Source organism: Pteropus vampyrus, unplaced genomic scaffold (assembly GCF_000151845.1).
Source record: "Pteropus vampyrus isolate Shadow unplaced genomic scaffold, Pvam_2.0 Scaffold305, whole genome shotgun sequence".
Lineage (NCBI taxonomy): Eukaryota > Metazoa > Chordata > Mammalia > Chiroptera > Pteropodidae > Pteropus > Pteropus vampyrus.
Genome location: NW_011889086.1, coordinates 501,102 through 516,300, shown reverse-complemented (window position 1 = coordinate 516,300; position 15,199 = coordinate 501,102). Strand labels below are relative to the sequence as shown.

The window sequence follows — 15,199 nt, the reverse complement described above, 5'->3', positions numbered from 1 at the left end:
CCTAAACTCTTTCTCCTCTTTCTGTCAGAAATGTACATGGAAACTGGTTCTTCTGCCTCCTATCTCTTTTCTCCTCCAGACTTTCACCATGTTGTTGCTGTCCTAACTTTCCTAAAACTGGATTCACAAACAACCCCCTGTTCAGGATTGATGGTGGCTGCCTTCTCTTCTGACCTGAGTGTCTAATACAAATCCAGATTTACCCCTTACTACTCTCGAGCACACATCTCTCAGGCCGACTTTCTCAGGGTTCCTTTTCCATCGCCAGGAATGCAGTTAATACTTCTTCCTGCACTTTTGCTCAGGCAGTGCCCCCAGCTTGGACTCCCCTCCATCCCATCTTCCTTGGTCTTTGCCTTTCTTCCACAAGGCCAGACACTCCCTCTTCAGTATACCTTTCCTCTACCACCTGCCCACGGCAGTGTCTCTCCTTCATGACTGCTGCATTCTTAGTTTATAAATCAGATATTTTAGAACTTGAGTTATTCTGTACTATTTATACATTGCTGCTGAGTGCTTCATATGCAGACTCCTTGCTCCACCTAGCCAGTAAGCACCCTGAGAATTGGGACCAGTACTTTGTTGCCTTTTTTAAAGCGCCTAGCGCATATCTGGCCACAACCCAGGACTGACAGACAAATCATCGCATGTCAATAAATATTTCATTTGAGAAATAGTTATTTCATGTTAACTCTAGGGATACTGATGAATAAACCATAGCCCCTTTCTAAAAAGAGCTAGGAGGCTAGTAAGGAGATAGAGAGGCCTCCATATAATTTGAGAAGAGCAAGGATGTGAACGAAACTAACATTTATTGGGATGTGTCAGGCCGGGCACATTAACATGTACAACCTCACTGAGTGGAATCCTGCTAACAATTCTATGAGTTAAATGTCGTAAATGAGCAAAGTGAAACCCATCGATAATTAGATGACTTACTGGCCAAAAGTGACACAACTAACAAGTGAGATAACCGCGCTTTGAACTAAGGTTTGTTAGTCTCCAAAGCTCCTGCTCCTTGCCGAAAATGGAAAAAGGTGGTGGAACTGACATTCTAACTAATAATGAGAGCGATTATTTAAGAAGTGCTTACTGTGTGTGAAATGTTCTAAACACTTCACATACATTTGGTCATTTGTTCCTTCAGCAACTCTGTGGTATAGGTAGTATTGTTGTTCTCTGTAAATACAGGACAAGTAAATTGAAGTGAAGAGCAGTTAAATAGCTTTTCCAAGGCCGCATGGTTATGAGGCAGTAGGGTCAGGATATGCACCCTTGCAGTGTGGCTCTGGAGAAGAGGCAGCAGAATGTGCAGTGTCACTTCGGTGTAGAGCAGCCTGTTGCGTTACTAGAATTGCATCAATCCATGTGGAGACTCAGGGACTGTGGGGGTGCCGATAGGTGAGGGTATTGAGATGTGAGGCTAACAAGGAAGCCCAGAGCTCGGTCAAAATAACCTTATAGTGGAGTGCTCTCCACAAGGACCCTTTGCAGGAGATACAAGTAATATTCCTAGAAGGGATGTTTTCTGTGATGTTGGACTATTTGGCATCTCTTAAAAGGAAGAGTTTATGAAATTCTGATTGTCTACACGTTGAGTAGGGAAGGGATTTCTCAGTTATGGCACTTGTCTGTGCCCTTAAGAAATGACAGTGGAATTATGCAACAGTGATATAAATGAACAAGGAAGGATATATCTACCCAAATCAGCCCCAAAGAAATCTTAAGTGTAGCAGTAAAGTATACTCATCCTTTATGGGTTGGGGATAAGTAAAGTTTGGGTTGAAGGACATTTGGGGAAGAAAGAGGAGAGGGCATCCATGTGAGCCAGCCTGGATCTGACACCAGGTTGTCCTCAGATGTCCCAGAGCACTTGACGTTTGATGGAGTGCCTTTCCCGCTGCAGCCCCCTCTCCAGTGGTGCTTGGCAGCCATTCAGCATGGTGCTGCACTGACCCAGGAGCCCAAGCCAGGAAGTGAATGAATCCATTTTCCAATTAAAGTGAAACTTCTCCAAAGGACCTGTTCACCCCAAGAAGAGAAATTTATCTTCCTGGCAGTCTGGCTTGGCTAGAATATGTCTCTGCTCCTAAGACAGACTGTGAAAAGCCATTACTTGAATGAGAAAAGAGAAACTGGGACAGTTTCACAACCTCATTTATTTATCCATTCATTCCTTATTTCCATTTCCACAAACTTCTATTTGGCTTGTGCATCTCTGCTCATTCATTTATTTATTCATTCATTCAGCTAATGTTATTCATCATCTATATATCAGATACGATGCTAGGTCCTAGGAATAGAGAGATTGAAAAAAATACAGTCCTTGCCTCTTAGAAGCTTTCAGTCTAGTGAGGGAGATAGGCACATGAACAGATGATGAGAAGTGCCGTGTAGGGATATTCACAGAATATTATGGGGGCACACTGTAGAGGCACCTAACTCAAGGGAATCAGGGAAGATTTCATGAAATGAGTCTAACACTTGAGTCCTAAATGATGAATACTTGTTGGCCAGGTGGAAGAGGGAGGGTATTTCAGATAGAGTGCACTATGCGTAAAGAGGGAGGGTATTTCAGATAGAGTGCACTATACAATGGTGAGAAAAAGCACAACGTTTGTGGGTGATCTAGTGAAGTATCTCAGAGTGATCAGAGTGGTGAGTAAGACATAGATCGTATGTCATGTTAATGAATTTGCTCTTTCACTACAAAAGTATTAGAAAACTTTGAAAGGCACAAAGTATACTAGATTGAAAGCTTCCTGTGGGTGGCAGCTGTGTCTGTTATTTGCTGTTTTCCTTAGCACTGAACGCAGTACCTGACATGTAGAGGATACCAAATAAATACTTACTGAATTAATGAGTTATTTAGATAGTGAAATTTACATTTTATATAGCCCACTGTATTTTAATTAGCTGTTTGGAGGGCGGGAATTGAAGGGGCAAGATTAAAAAGTTAGGAGCTGTATCAGTTAGCTTTGCTGTATAACAAACCACCTCAAAAACTTAGTAGTGTTAAAAACAACCATTTACTTACCTCATAATTATGCAGGTTGCTCATTGTGCAGGTTGCTCAGAAAGATGCTTTTTCTGGTTTCTACTGAATTCATTTAGGAGTCCGTGGAGGACTGCTGGTTAGGGTTTGCTGATCTTGGCTTTGCTCAGCTCTCTCGCCTGTCCTGAGCCTTAGCTGCAGTGATTCATTTCTTATCCACCAGCAGGCCAGCCTGAGCTGTCTCACATGGCAGCATTCCATTCCAAGAAGACAAGAGCAAAGTCTTATAAGACCTCAACCGAGAAACAGCACAGTGCCACTTCTGCTTCGTTCCACTGATCAAAGCAAGGTATAAGTCCAGCCCCAATTCAGGTGGTGGAGAAATAGTTTCACCTCTTCATAGGAAGAACTACAGAGGCATATTGCAAAGGGCATGAATACAGGAAGAGGAAGAATTATGGCCATTTTTGTAGTGTAACATAGGTCAGAGCAGCAATCCAGGTGACAATATGGTGGTTTGGAAATAAGATAGTGAAGGTATGGGTGTGATGGTTAATTTTATGTGTCAACTTGACTGGGCCACATGGTGTTCAGACATTTGGTCAAACGTTATTCTGAGTCTTTCTGCAAGGGTATTTCTGGATGAGATTAACATTTGAATTGGTAAACAGAGTAAGACCGACTGCCCTCCCCAATATGGGTAGGCCCCATTTAATCAGTTAAACACCTGTGTAGAATAAAAAGGCTGAGTAAGAGGGAGTTCCTCCTGCCTGACTGCCCTGGACTGGACTGGGACATCAGTCTTTTCCTGCCCTCAGACTTGAACTGAAATATCATCTTTTCTCCGGTCTTGAGCCTGTTGGCCTTCAGACTAGAAATTACATCATCAGTTCTCCTGATTCTCAGGCTTTGGACTCAGACTGGAATTTCTGGGTTTCCAGCTTGCTAACTGCTGATGTTGGGACTTCTCAGGCTCTATAATTGTGTGAGCCAATCCTTATAATAGATCTCTTCATATCTGTATGTGAAGAGATTTCATATATATGAGGGATTTTATACATACAGTTGGCCCTTGAGCAACATGGGTTTGAACTGTACAGGTCCACTTACATGCAGATTTGTTTTTCAGTAAATATGCAGTCAGCCCTCCATATCCGTGGGGTTGGCGTCTGTGAATTCAACCAACTGTGGTTCAAAGACGGTATTTTTGATCCACACATGGAAAGCTGTGGATGCTGAGGGCCGACTGTACACATTGTTCTGTGCCATTTTATATAAATAACTTGAGTATCTGTGGAGTTTGGTATCACGTGGGTTCCTGGAACCAATCCCCCATGGATACTGAGGGACAAATGTAGTTAAGTTTTTGGGGAGTCAAGAGTTATACATGGGCTTTTGATGGCATGGAAGTTCAGCACCCCAACCCCTGCATTGTTCAAGGGTCAACTGTGTGTGTAAATGTATGTATATGTGTGTATGTATATATATATATATATATATATACACACACACACTATTGTATCTACTTCCTTGGAGAACTCTAATACAGGGGTGAAAGAGTGGAACCTCTTCATGTATTAACTGGGAATTTAAATTAGATAGATGATTGGATGTAAGGAATGAGAAAGAAGGAGAAGGTGACTCCCTAGGTAACTGGATCAATTGATGTAGAAAATCAAGGAGGAGGAAAACTTTTGGGGGAAGATAACAGATTCTGTTTTGGACATGTTGAGCCAGAGGTGCAATGGGACATCCAGGAAATATGTGTCAGAGAGGAATTTGGGAATTTGAGATGTGACATGTTATTCAACTTGCAATTGGTCAGAACCAAGGGAGTGATTGAGATTGTCCAGGAAGCATGTGAACAGTGAGAAGAGCACTTGGATCAGGCAAGAACTCATAGCATCCACATTTAATGGACAACTGAGGAAAGAAGCTTAAGAAGGAAACAAAAGCAATGACAAGGGTGCGAAGGGATCCAGAATGAGGTATTAAGAAAGACCTCTTCACTTCTCTATTTGTCCACATCTACTTTTTATTCAGATCTGTTCCAAGACCTTCTTACCCATCCCAAAGCCTTCTCTTCATATTAGGACTCCCTCCCTTCCCTTCTCTTTCCATGTTTCTCTCCCTCTTTCTCTCCTTCCATCCCTTCCATAGACAATGTCACCCACAAGCAATTGTGTTGTCTAGGTCACAGTGACATCCTTTTCCTTTCTTCCTGGCACTTCTGCGTTTTGTTATGCTTTAGGGAGGTGGCCACCTGAACTACCACTGTATTGATCTACATGTTAGTCTGTCTTTACACTTACCTGTCGCGTAACCTTGGGATAGTCATGGTGTGGTCCCTTTCTGGGCTTTAGTTTCTTAACCTGCAAGGCGAGGGTTATAATTTCATAGCTTTCCTGCCTTAAAGAATTATACAGATCAGATGAGATCATGCATGTCATAGCAGTAATCAGAGTGAAACTCGTTGACTTATCAGGCACTCTACATTACTTCATTTAGTTCTCAAAATATTCCTTTGAGGTAGATGCTAGTAATATGGCATTTGAGGAAACCAGAGCTTAGAGAAATTAATTTGCCTAAAGCTACACAGCTGGGAAGTGGTGAGGACAGTAATTAAACTCAGGTCTGCCTGACTCCAACTGTACTTAGAGCCCACATACCAAAACTTTGTTTTCCTAATTTGTGTGGTGGTATCACATTCCTGGGCAAAGTAAGCTTTGCCGAATACGATCTGCTTTCATGTAAATGATAACATTTTCATGGTTGGGAAATCAGCTCTAGTGTGGATTATATATTTACCTTTCTGTGAAACAGTAGAGCTCCAGGGGAGGAGGGAGTGGGGACGATGCAGCTATAGATCCAGTTCTTGAAAATTAAAGAATTTAAATTATACAATGCAATTATTTCATTTTACAAATTAATTCTATGAAGATACAGTGAAACAGATTCTCTAATGGGGGTAATCTTATCTGTAATTTCAGGTTTTTGCTTCATGGGTGCTGTTCTCCATAGAAGCATAGATATTTACTCTACTTGAACTTTTGGTTTCAGCTCAAATCTCTCTCCCATGAAGGCTTTTTCTAGCCATGTTGGCCCCAGAGCCCTTTCTTTCCTTTAAACCCTGAGTGTGATTACTCATTAGAGGCAGCTATATAGCCACACTCAAAATATTGTGATAAAGTTATGAGGCTGACTCACCAAACCTTGGTATCAGGCTCATAACGTTATTGTCATATATCATCTTATTAATTACCTTTTCCTTTGCACACATCTTTTTCTCCAGTTTCGTTTTAATTTCTCTTTTTAAAGGCTCTGACATTAAATTTCTTTATACCTCCTGAAACTTTTTGCATATTTTTTTTTTTTCATGAGTCAGCTGTCTTTTGCCCTCCAGGAGTTTGTAATTTTGAAGTGAATATAGGCACATGAATATATAATTAGGATACAGCAAGGGATGGAGGGATTCACTGAAAAGGTGACATTTGAGCTGGATTTGAACCAAAGGCAGAAGTCTGATCATGGGAGAAAATGGGCAAGGTAAGGAGCGGCATCAGCCTCAACAGAGACATGGAAATATAAAAAGAGCATAATGCATTTAGTGGGGTGAAAGAAATGAGGTGAGAGCGTGGGGAGGGAGAGGAGAAGGGTGATGGGAGATGAGCCCAGAATGATTTATAAAAATAACGGCCAACTTGGAGCCAGGTAATTCAGTGTCCTGAGAGCCATGCCAAGGAGATAAAAATGTGATTTTAGGCCAATAGGAACTGTAGAACTATTTTAAATAAAGGAATGTAATGGTAAGTTTTACATTTTTAGAAAGATACCTCTAGTAACACTAACCTCTCAGCATATTTGTCTGACTCAAATCTCCAGTATTTGGTCTTTTTTTCTGTGGATGGGAGTTTGAAACACACAATCATTTCATTCATTCTGGGAAGTTTCTGGTTGGGGATTATGACCCACTCATGTTTTCAGCATCGTGTTTTCTTTCAAGAATGACATCGAGGATCAAGTTTCTTCCTGAAACATATTTCCTCTTTAGACCATCAGTCTGTGCCCTAATTTGGAGTCTTGAATGCAGAGTGAGGATAAAGTTTTGGTTTATTTTATGGGTTGTGCTGGAAAACAATGTCGTGAGTATTTAGAATGTTCAGGCAGGATCATTTATTGGGTGGAGAATCAGGGAGCTCCGTTCCCTCCCTTTTATTCACTATATGCAGCAGATAGCTCAGATAGAATCTCTTTGCAATACATAACAAAATATTTGGATGACCCTTTCTGAACTGGTCACCCCTACATTCTCATACTACTAGACCCTGGTGTCTCCTGACATACACTGTAGTATCTGCTTCATTTTCCCTACACTGTTCCTCAGCGTCTAGAAGCCAGCAGAGACTTCACTGCCTCCTTGGACACCTCAGTGAGAGGGAGAGGGAGAGGGAGAGGGAGAGGGAGAGGGAGAGAGCTACATCTCCTTGCCATGAGACTGGGGTGGCTGCTGCCTGGCCTTGAATCTTGGATATACTGCTCTACCTCCACCCTCTGGTGAGACCTACAGCTGTGTGCCCTTTGAATAGTAGCCTCCTCTCGAGAAATGCTGTGGTTTTATGAAGTAATAGATGATTTTAAAAAGTGAAGACTTGTTCCTTTGGTTGGTTTCAAGCCTGGGGGATAGCTTAGCTCAGGGGAGTGTTATTGGAATGCAGAAGTATATAGGACCAAGTTACACACCCCAAATCACAACTGATGTCTTTTTTTCTTGAAAAGACTAGTTTTTGTTAGGTGTTTGGTTAGAGAGATAGAATTAACTTATTCAGCATAGAGAGCTCCTACTTTGGACTGGATTCAGCTATCACATAATGAGATACAGCGGAAGTCCGCATGTGTCTAGGACCTGCTTGGTGCTCTCTAATCCGTCCACCATTTGTGCAGGGCAGTTGTCATTAGGTACAGAGAAGTTAAGTGAGTTTTCCAGGATTGAAAGTGAAACCTCTGAAATTTTAAAAGATACGTAAAATACGTTTGGGAGGAATTTTTGTTGTTGTTTTCTCTTGTAAAGAATGGCAATAGCCAGATGGGTGCTAGAGTAATTGGGGGGATCACTTCATAAATTATGTAAATGTCTAACCATTGTACCGTATACCCGAAACTAACATAAAATAAAAAAAAAATTAAATTTAAAAAATCTTAAAGGTATACGTGCGCGCGCGCGCACACGCACACGCGCGCACACACACACACACACACACACACACACACACACACACACCCCAAATGCCAGTAGCTTCCTTCATGATGCTTCCAAAGGCCAAAACCCATAGCTCTGATAGATCGAGGGTCTCAGTTGGTGACTGTTCACAGTGGGAGGAAAGAACACTCACTTGAGAGCGAGAAACCCTGTGTGACATTGGGCTGAGCCCTTGTCATCTGAACCTCAGTTTCTACGTCTTAGTATTTGACTATTGTATATTGCCTGCACACCTCTGAACCGCTCTGAGAAGCAAATGAGATGAGGCACATGGGAACACTCTTGTAAACTGTGGAGGAGTATGAGAGGATAGTTACTGTGTCTTGATGTATGCTCATTGGTTACAAGAATACATTTGTCTTAGTAAGATTGAGGCCCTTGGCTGGGACTAGACTGGCTGCAGAAGTGGGGATACTGTTAGATTTTCCCACAGAACTGGATTGAAAATTCAGCCACTGGGGCTAATATGCCCTTTGGCCAATATGGCATTTGATGACAGAGCACTTGTGTATCATGTAGCCCAACATGAGACCAACATGGGATCCTCACAGATAGTGAGCATCTTGAAGTAAGGGATCAAGCTCTGAATGTTCCTTCTCATCCAGAGTCTTACTTTTCCCTCTTTCCTTTGCTGGCTAATCTCCAGACTTTGCTTTTGTAGACAAAGCAAGGGATACTGCTATCTTCTCTGAGACCACGTGCATTCTTAAGGATATCTCATACTTCTGATTAGATGTTGTTTCTGGTTTTTCATCCTATAGAAAAGTTAAACTGGGGTCCTTGGCTTTGGTCAGTGACGCTGGAGTGGTCTCAAGAAGAAATGCCGCTCCTGGCTGCCTTGCGCCCTTACCCCCAGTGTGTGTCTTTCTGGCAAGAGGCGAAACCTCTTTTTGGCAAAGAGGTTCTCTTTGAGACATTTTGCTTGGGTTCCATTGTCCACAGCAGATGTCTACATGGCCACAGACTGAAAGCTGTTATTATGCAAGATCTTTAATGACCCTACACAAGATCCAACAGAAGTTGTTGTCTGAATTTGGAAGATTGTTCGGTTTTGGCTGGAAGCACTGGTTGTTGATGCTCTGGTTTTATTGGTTCATTTCTGGTGACTGGCTTTGGATTGATTTCTGGAGCCCTTAGAAGGAGGCAGCCTTTTTTCCCCCTCTCCCTGAGAACTGATCACTGACTCCACAAAGCAAATGGAAAGAGAGTTTTGGGACTGACTACCCAGAAAGCATACTAGTAGTTTGACTTACATACTAGTTTCAAAGGCTACCATTTTTTTATTTTGACCTATTAGTGTATAAAGATACTACTAGTCCATAACTGTGTTAGTTATGTTTAGTCAGCTTTAAGTTTTGCTGTGTTTAACATTAATGTGTGGGTGTTCAAAGAGAAGTTTAGCCCTTTCTAGATGTGAATTCTCATCCAAATGCTTAGGAATTTAAACAAATAGCAACAATAGAAAATAGGCTGTTTACATTAGAATGCTTTAGGTGTTACAGTTGTTTTAATGGCACCAGATAACTGTTCCTCTGCTGCGCATAGATGTCTGTGTTCATATAGTACTGATAGGGAAGGAGGAAATAGGAAGAGCGTATAGATTTGAGGGCAAATGTAGATAAAGGCCAGTTGCATATCTGTAAAATAGATATAACAACACCCAGCTGTTTTGTATCATTCTAAGGAGATAACACTTGTGGAATATGTGTTATGAAGTCTGAAGCACTCCTCACAGGAAAGATTGGAAGGTGAAACCGAGCAGTTTGTCTGGTTGTTCAACAAATATTTATTGAGTGCCTGCTATGTGTCTCCCTCTAGCATATATTGGAATATATCTCTTATGGAACTTCTGCATGGTTGCCCTCAGGGTCCCAAAGATACCCTCATGCTTATGATACCTTCCTTATTGCTGTGGCTTCCTGGGGAGGGGACAGTTGAAACCAGGACATGGAGAGTTGCCTGGGTGGTAGGAAACCTTCCTTGCTACTGTTTCTGTCAGATTTACTCTTTTCTTTGTGAAGTTCTCCTTCTCTAGGTACAGAAAATGGCCACTCCACAGTTTCCAAGTTTATCTCACCTCCAGTTCCATTCACAAGCCAAAGTTAAATGACTCCACTTGGATCCTTAATCTAAATTCCTGGGAGAAGGGATATGATTGGCTCAGTTAGGTCACATGTTCATCCCTGGTCTAGTTAAGGGGAGTGGAGTCATGTAGTTTCCACCCCCCAGCTAAGGGTCCAGTCTTGTATAGGGGGAGGAGATGGGACACTCATGGGATATCATAAAACTGACAAGGTCCTTTACCTTGTAGAGCTTACAGTCTAGCAGGAAAGAAAGACATTACATGCATAATTGTGCGGTACTGTGGGTTGTATGGCAGCCAGACCTAATCTGAGTAGGAGATCTGGAAGACCTCTCCAGGGAAGGATGGATAGGGTTAACCAAAGTGGGCAGGGCAACATGGACTTGGAGGGAACAGGGTGGCAGGTGAGGAATGAATGTTTCAGGCAGAATCAGCAGAGAGAAGAAAAAGCGTAGGGGCAAGAAAAACTAACCACATTGGCAGTATGTGGAAGCAACGGGAAGAAACAATTGTTTAAACAATTTACAAGAATAGCTTGATTCTGTGCTATTCTTTTTGCTTAGATTGGAAGTTCTTTGAGGGCAGGGACCATCTTTCCTGTTGTCTTTGGATCCAGTTGGCATAGGAAGAATTTTATTTGGAAGGATAAATTCTGTTTTATGCAGTAGTTTCTTAGTGCGTTTTCTTCCCAGCTTATAGCTGTTCTGCTTTGAAATCTTAATTATGTCTTGACATGTATCCTCCAGCCCTTCCCTGGGAAGATGGATTACATACCTTCACAGAATGTGCTTCCTACCCCTCCAGGTTGGCAAAGAGGGATCAAAGGGGAATTGTGGTCATTTTTGGAAGGATTGATAATTGCCAATTTTTCTTTCCTACATAGGTACTGCTTTTATATCATTGCCCCCTCAGCCCCTGAGCAGATGTTTTATTGGGTATTGTTGGCTATGCTTTTGTTTTGAAAAATTTGAGACATTATTGAAAGAGGAGAGGGGTAGAAAAAAAGCCCATAATTGATTCTAATATATATTTAATTTGGCAGAACTTGAGAGAGACTTGCTGGGATAAGGCGGGACATTTCTTTGATCTCCCAGACTTCTTATCGTGGAAGGCAACAGGTGTCACAGCACGGTATGTTAATTACAAGTTGGATATTATTTGTGCTCATCCATTCTCGGATGTCTCAGATGTATATATATTGCTTTCTTAACTTGCTTTGACTGGATGTACTGTTTGTACATCTGCATGCGATTTTGCATACTTGAAACATCTTGAATCCATCTTCTACCTCCACAACACGTGCCCAAACACCATTGTTCCTATGTGGCCTGGAATGTGGGTATCCAAGGTGAAGGCCAGTCATTGAAATTGGACACATTTGAAGGAGATGTGAACAGTCCATTGTGAAACGAACTGTTTTTCCAAAGGCACTTTTTACAGTGAGTAAAAGAAAAATATTTTTTGGCCCCTGAAGGTAAGAGATGTATTTGTTAAGGAAGCTAATTTATTGGGATGGGTGTGTTACGAACCTATTTTGCTTTTTATGTTAATGTACTTGAATCATTGCAGAGTCTAGAGGTATATATATTGAAGCCAACAGTTTTTAATAAATTATGAATGTTATAAATAAGTATGGGCTACGTAGCAGAGTCAATTAAAAAATACTCATTGAGTGTGAAATCGTGGCTGCTTTAATCGACAATGGATGCACATATGGACACACACGCATATGTGTAATATGTATTATATATATGGACAAATATATATATATACATATATATAGATGGAAATGAAATCTCAAAGTATGTATGTCTATTGTCATCCCGACTTCAGATTTTAGGAGGTGGACAAAATGGGGGTAGCAGTGCAGGAGGGGTCTTTTCATCTTGAAAACTGGTTTTAGAATCTGTACTGAACAAATATATGCGGAGGGAGATCATTTCCAGAGAATAAATGTATATATTTAGGGAGGCAGTGTTTTTTTATCTTAAAGGCAGCTCATTTAGAGAGGGCTAAATCCTCCCCATTTTCCTTTTTATTTAAACTCAAGGGAAGCTGAGAATAGGAGTACCATTTTCCTTGTGCTCTTTCTATCAAATTTTGTATGATTTGGACCTTTTCTTGTAGAGAGATGATAAGAGTTTGATAATTCAGCAGCATGGGCTTCCAGAAAAGTGATAGCAGAGGACATGCTTCACAAGCACACCATTCTTCATGCGGATTATCCTTCCCTACCACCAATGAAATGATTATTAGTCAAAGATCTCAGGGTAGTAGGAATCCACATGTGTATGCAGATGGTCTCAGCAAAGGTCAGGTACTCACCCCTCTCTGGGGAGAAGGCTCTGGAGGAGTGGTCTGAACTGGACCCCAGAAGGTGCAATTAGTCACCTTTAGACTGCTATCACCACTGGGGTGGTGAGTGTGTGGGTGAAGATCTCATCTCAGACCTTCTTCTTTTGGTGTGACATCAACTGTCTGAAGTTATTTCTGGAATGACCTATCTGTAGTTTTTTTTTTTTTTTTTTTTTTGACTTTTGTGCATTAGCCAAATAAATGTTTTCATCATTTTAGCTAAATGAACCTATTAGTTAAAGCAGTGCTAACAGTGTAAGAATCAGCAACACCCCCATTCTCCTGTAAACCTGGAGGACTCAAATTTAGAACTACAGATGGAGGAGGACCTTGTTTTTTTTCTCTTTTTTCTTGGGTATAATTCAACTCAGGCATTAACTTCCTTCCTGGTTCTCTCTGATGGTGCTAGATAGTCTACACCCCTGTTTCCTGGTGTTGATGCCGTATGAAGACACCAAGGAATGGATTTTTTGAAGCTAGCTCTGGCTCAGGTAGATTTAAATGCAGTGGCATGCATACCCACTGTAGGGTCACAATGTGACTTCTAGTCCTCGATTCTGCCACACAAAAGTTCTGTCATCTTGGGCATGTCCTTTCCTTCTTTGAATCTCATTCTCCTTATCTGTAAAATGGAAATCACGATACCTACCTTGTAAGCTCATTCAGAGAGTCCTAGTAAACCACTTTTTCTAACCTAGCTTGAAATCAGCTGAATCATTTATTAAAAGCACAGATTCCTAGGGCTTCTAGTTTTAAGCCTACAGAAACAGAAATCTCCATGTGGTACCTGGGGATTTGTACATTTTAACAAGTGCCCCAGGTGCTTATGTGATCAGGTAATTTTGGACAATATCACCTAATAGAAATGCATGAAAGTAATATGGGTTTCTAATCCCAAAGTAATATGGGACTTTAATCCCTGTGAGGGAGTGGAAGCATTTTAAAAGGTTTGATGCATTTGATGAATTTAAAAATGGAGAGCTTCTTGTTGACCTATTAGAACATGCTTGGGGGCTTCCAGCCCTGCTCATGACAATCTCAAACCTTGAGGAAGCAGAAAGTTTAATGCTCAGAAATGATTTATTGACTGTCCAGTCATCCCTGCCATTTTTTGTTGTTGTTGTTAGCTTTGACACTCCTCACTCATTCTGTTTTTATTACTACAGATTTTCAATCCTTCTCCCCCTGCCCCTTGACTGTACTCGGATACTTGCAGGCACCATCAGAGACCTCTCTCTAGGTGCCCTCGTTTCTAGAGCACAACCTATGGACCTTGGACACCAGGCACCGAGTTCCTCTCACAAAGGTGGTTGCCCTCTCCTTGGCATACCTATCTCTTATATTTGTCTTTCTCTCCTATTGTTTCCTTAATCTTCAGTTCTTTCTCCCTTCTCCATTCCAACCTACTTGATCTGGGTGAAACCAGTAACCACTCTGAACTTTCTTGATTGTGCAATTAGATAATGACAACAGTCACCCATAGGTTTAGTGTGTTGGACTGAGTGAGGTAACAGTAAAACTTCCAGCGCATTGCTGAGAAATTTTTTGAAGGAATTAGCTATTTTTTTTTTTTGGTTTTATTTCTCTATCAATTTTGGCAGGGAGTCTTTGTGTTAAGTTTCTGGCATAGCAGAAAGAGAGAAATCTTTGTACTCAGACTGACCTGGGTTTAGTGTCTTCACTGTGTACTGTCTGCAAGAACCTGGAGCGAATTACTGACCCCTGCCAAACCCCCCAGCCTCAGGTCCTCATCTGGATGTCTTCCCAGGGTTATTGATGGTCTAAGCGTTACTGGGGATAAAAGGTGTAGCACATAATGTTTAAACAATGCATGGTTCTTTTAATGAAAATCCCCATTGTCCTTTCTTCTAGAATAAGGAAGATGAGGGTCTGAAATTGAATATGCCAATGCCAAAAAAAACTCTGGGCAGTAAAGCATGAACTTGGCATCTTCTGGGCCAAGGAGAGGTTCAAATTTGGTGTTTATTTGGCTCTTATTGTGATTATTTTAGGAGGCTTTGGGGAAATGAGTGCCAAAAAGACTAGAGGGTGGTTTTTTTTTTTCCCTCTTTATTTTTTTCCTTTTATTATTTTAGTGAAGTCAAGATTAAAAAGTGATTGGATTTCACCTTGTAAAGCTTTCAGACTTGATTTTGGCAGTGGCAGTGTGTAAGAAGTCCTCCTTCTCCCTTCTCTTATCTGTTTTTCTCTCCTACCCTTCTTGTATTTTCCCCCCACCTTCCCTTTCGTTATTGTTCTCATCCTCCAAAATATGGCAGCTACTCTCGTTTATCTGGGTCACTGAGAAAATCACCACCTGGCATATGAGTAATTTGTAATTCAGCTCCATTCTTTTTATGATATTAATGAAAATAATTATTACTTTTTTTGTTATTAGTAATTATAATTAGGTAATTATCATTGATGGTATGCCTTCTCTTTATCTGTACTAGGCATATTATCAAATATGAGCTCCATTAGTCCCGGAAACCATCAGTTAAAGCAGGTG

The 15,199-nt window shown here is 41.2% G+C and overlaps 1 protein-coding gene across 6 annotated transcripts in view; it reads left to right on the top strand.

Moving 5' to 3' along the window:
- Nucleotides 1-15,199, top strand: part of FGGY (FGGY carbohydrate kinase domain containing) — a 374,083-nt gene that overhangs the window by 50,362 nt on the left and 308,522 nt on the right. For all 6 annotated transcript variants that reach the window (XM_011377062.1, XM_023521507.1, XM_023521508.1 and 3 more), the window contains one exon: nucleotides 11,378-11,466. In XM_011377062.1, the coding sequence (XP_011375364.1) occupies nucleotides 11,378-11,466 (89 nt within the window). The remainder of the gene's footprint in view (nucleotides 1-11,377; nucleotides 11,467-15,199) is intronic.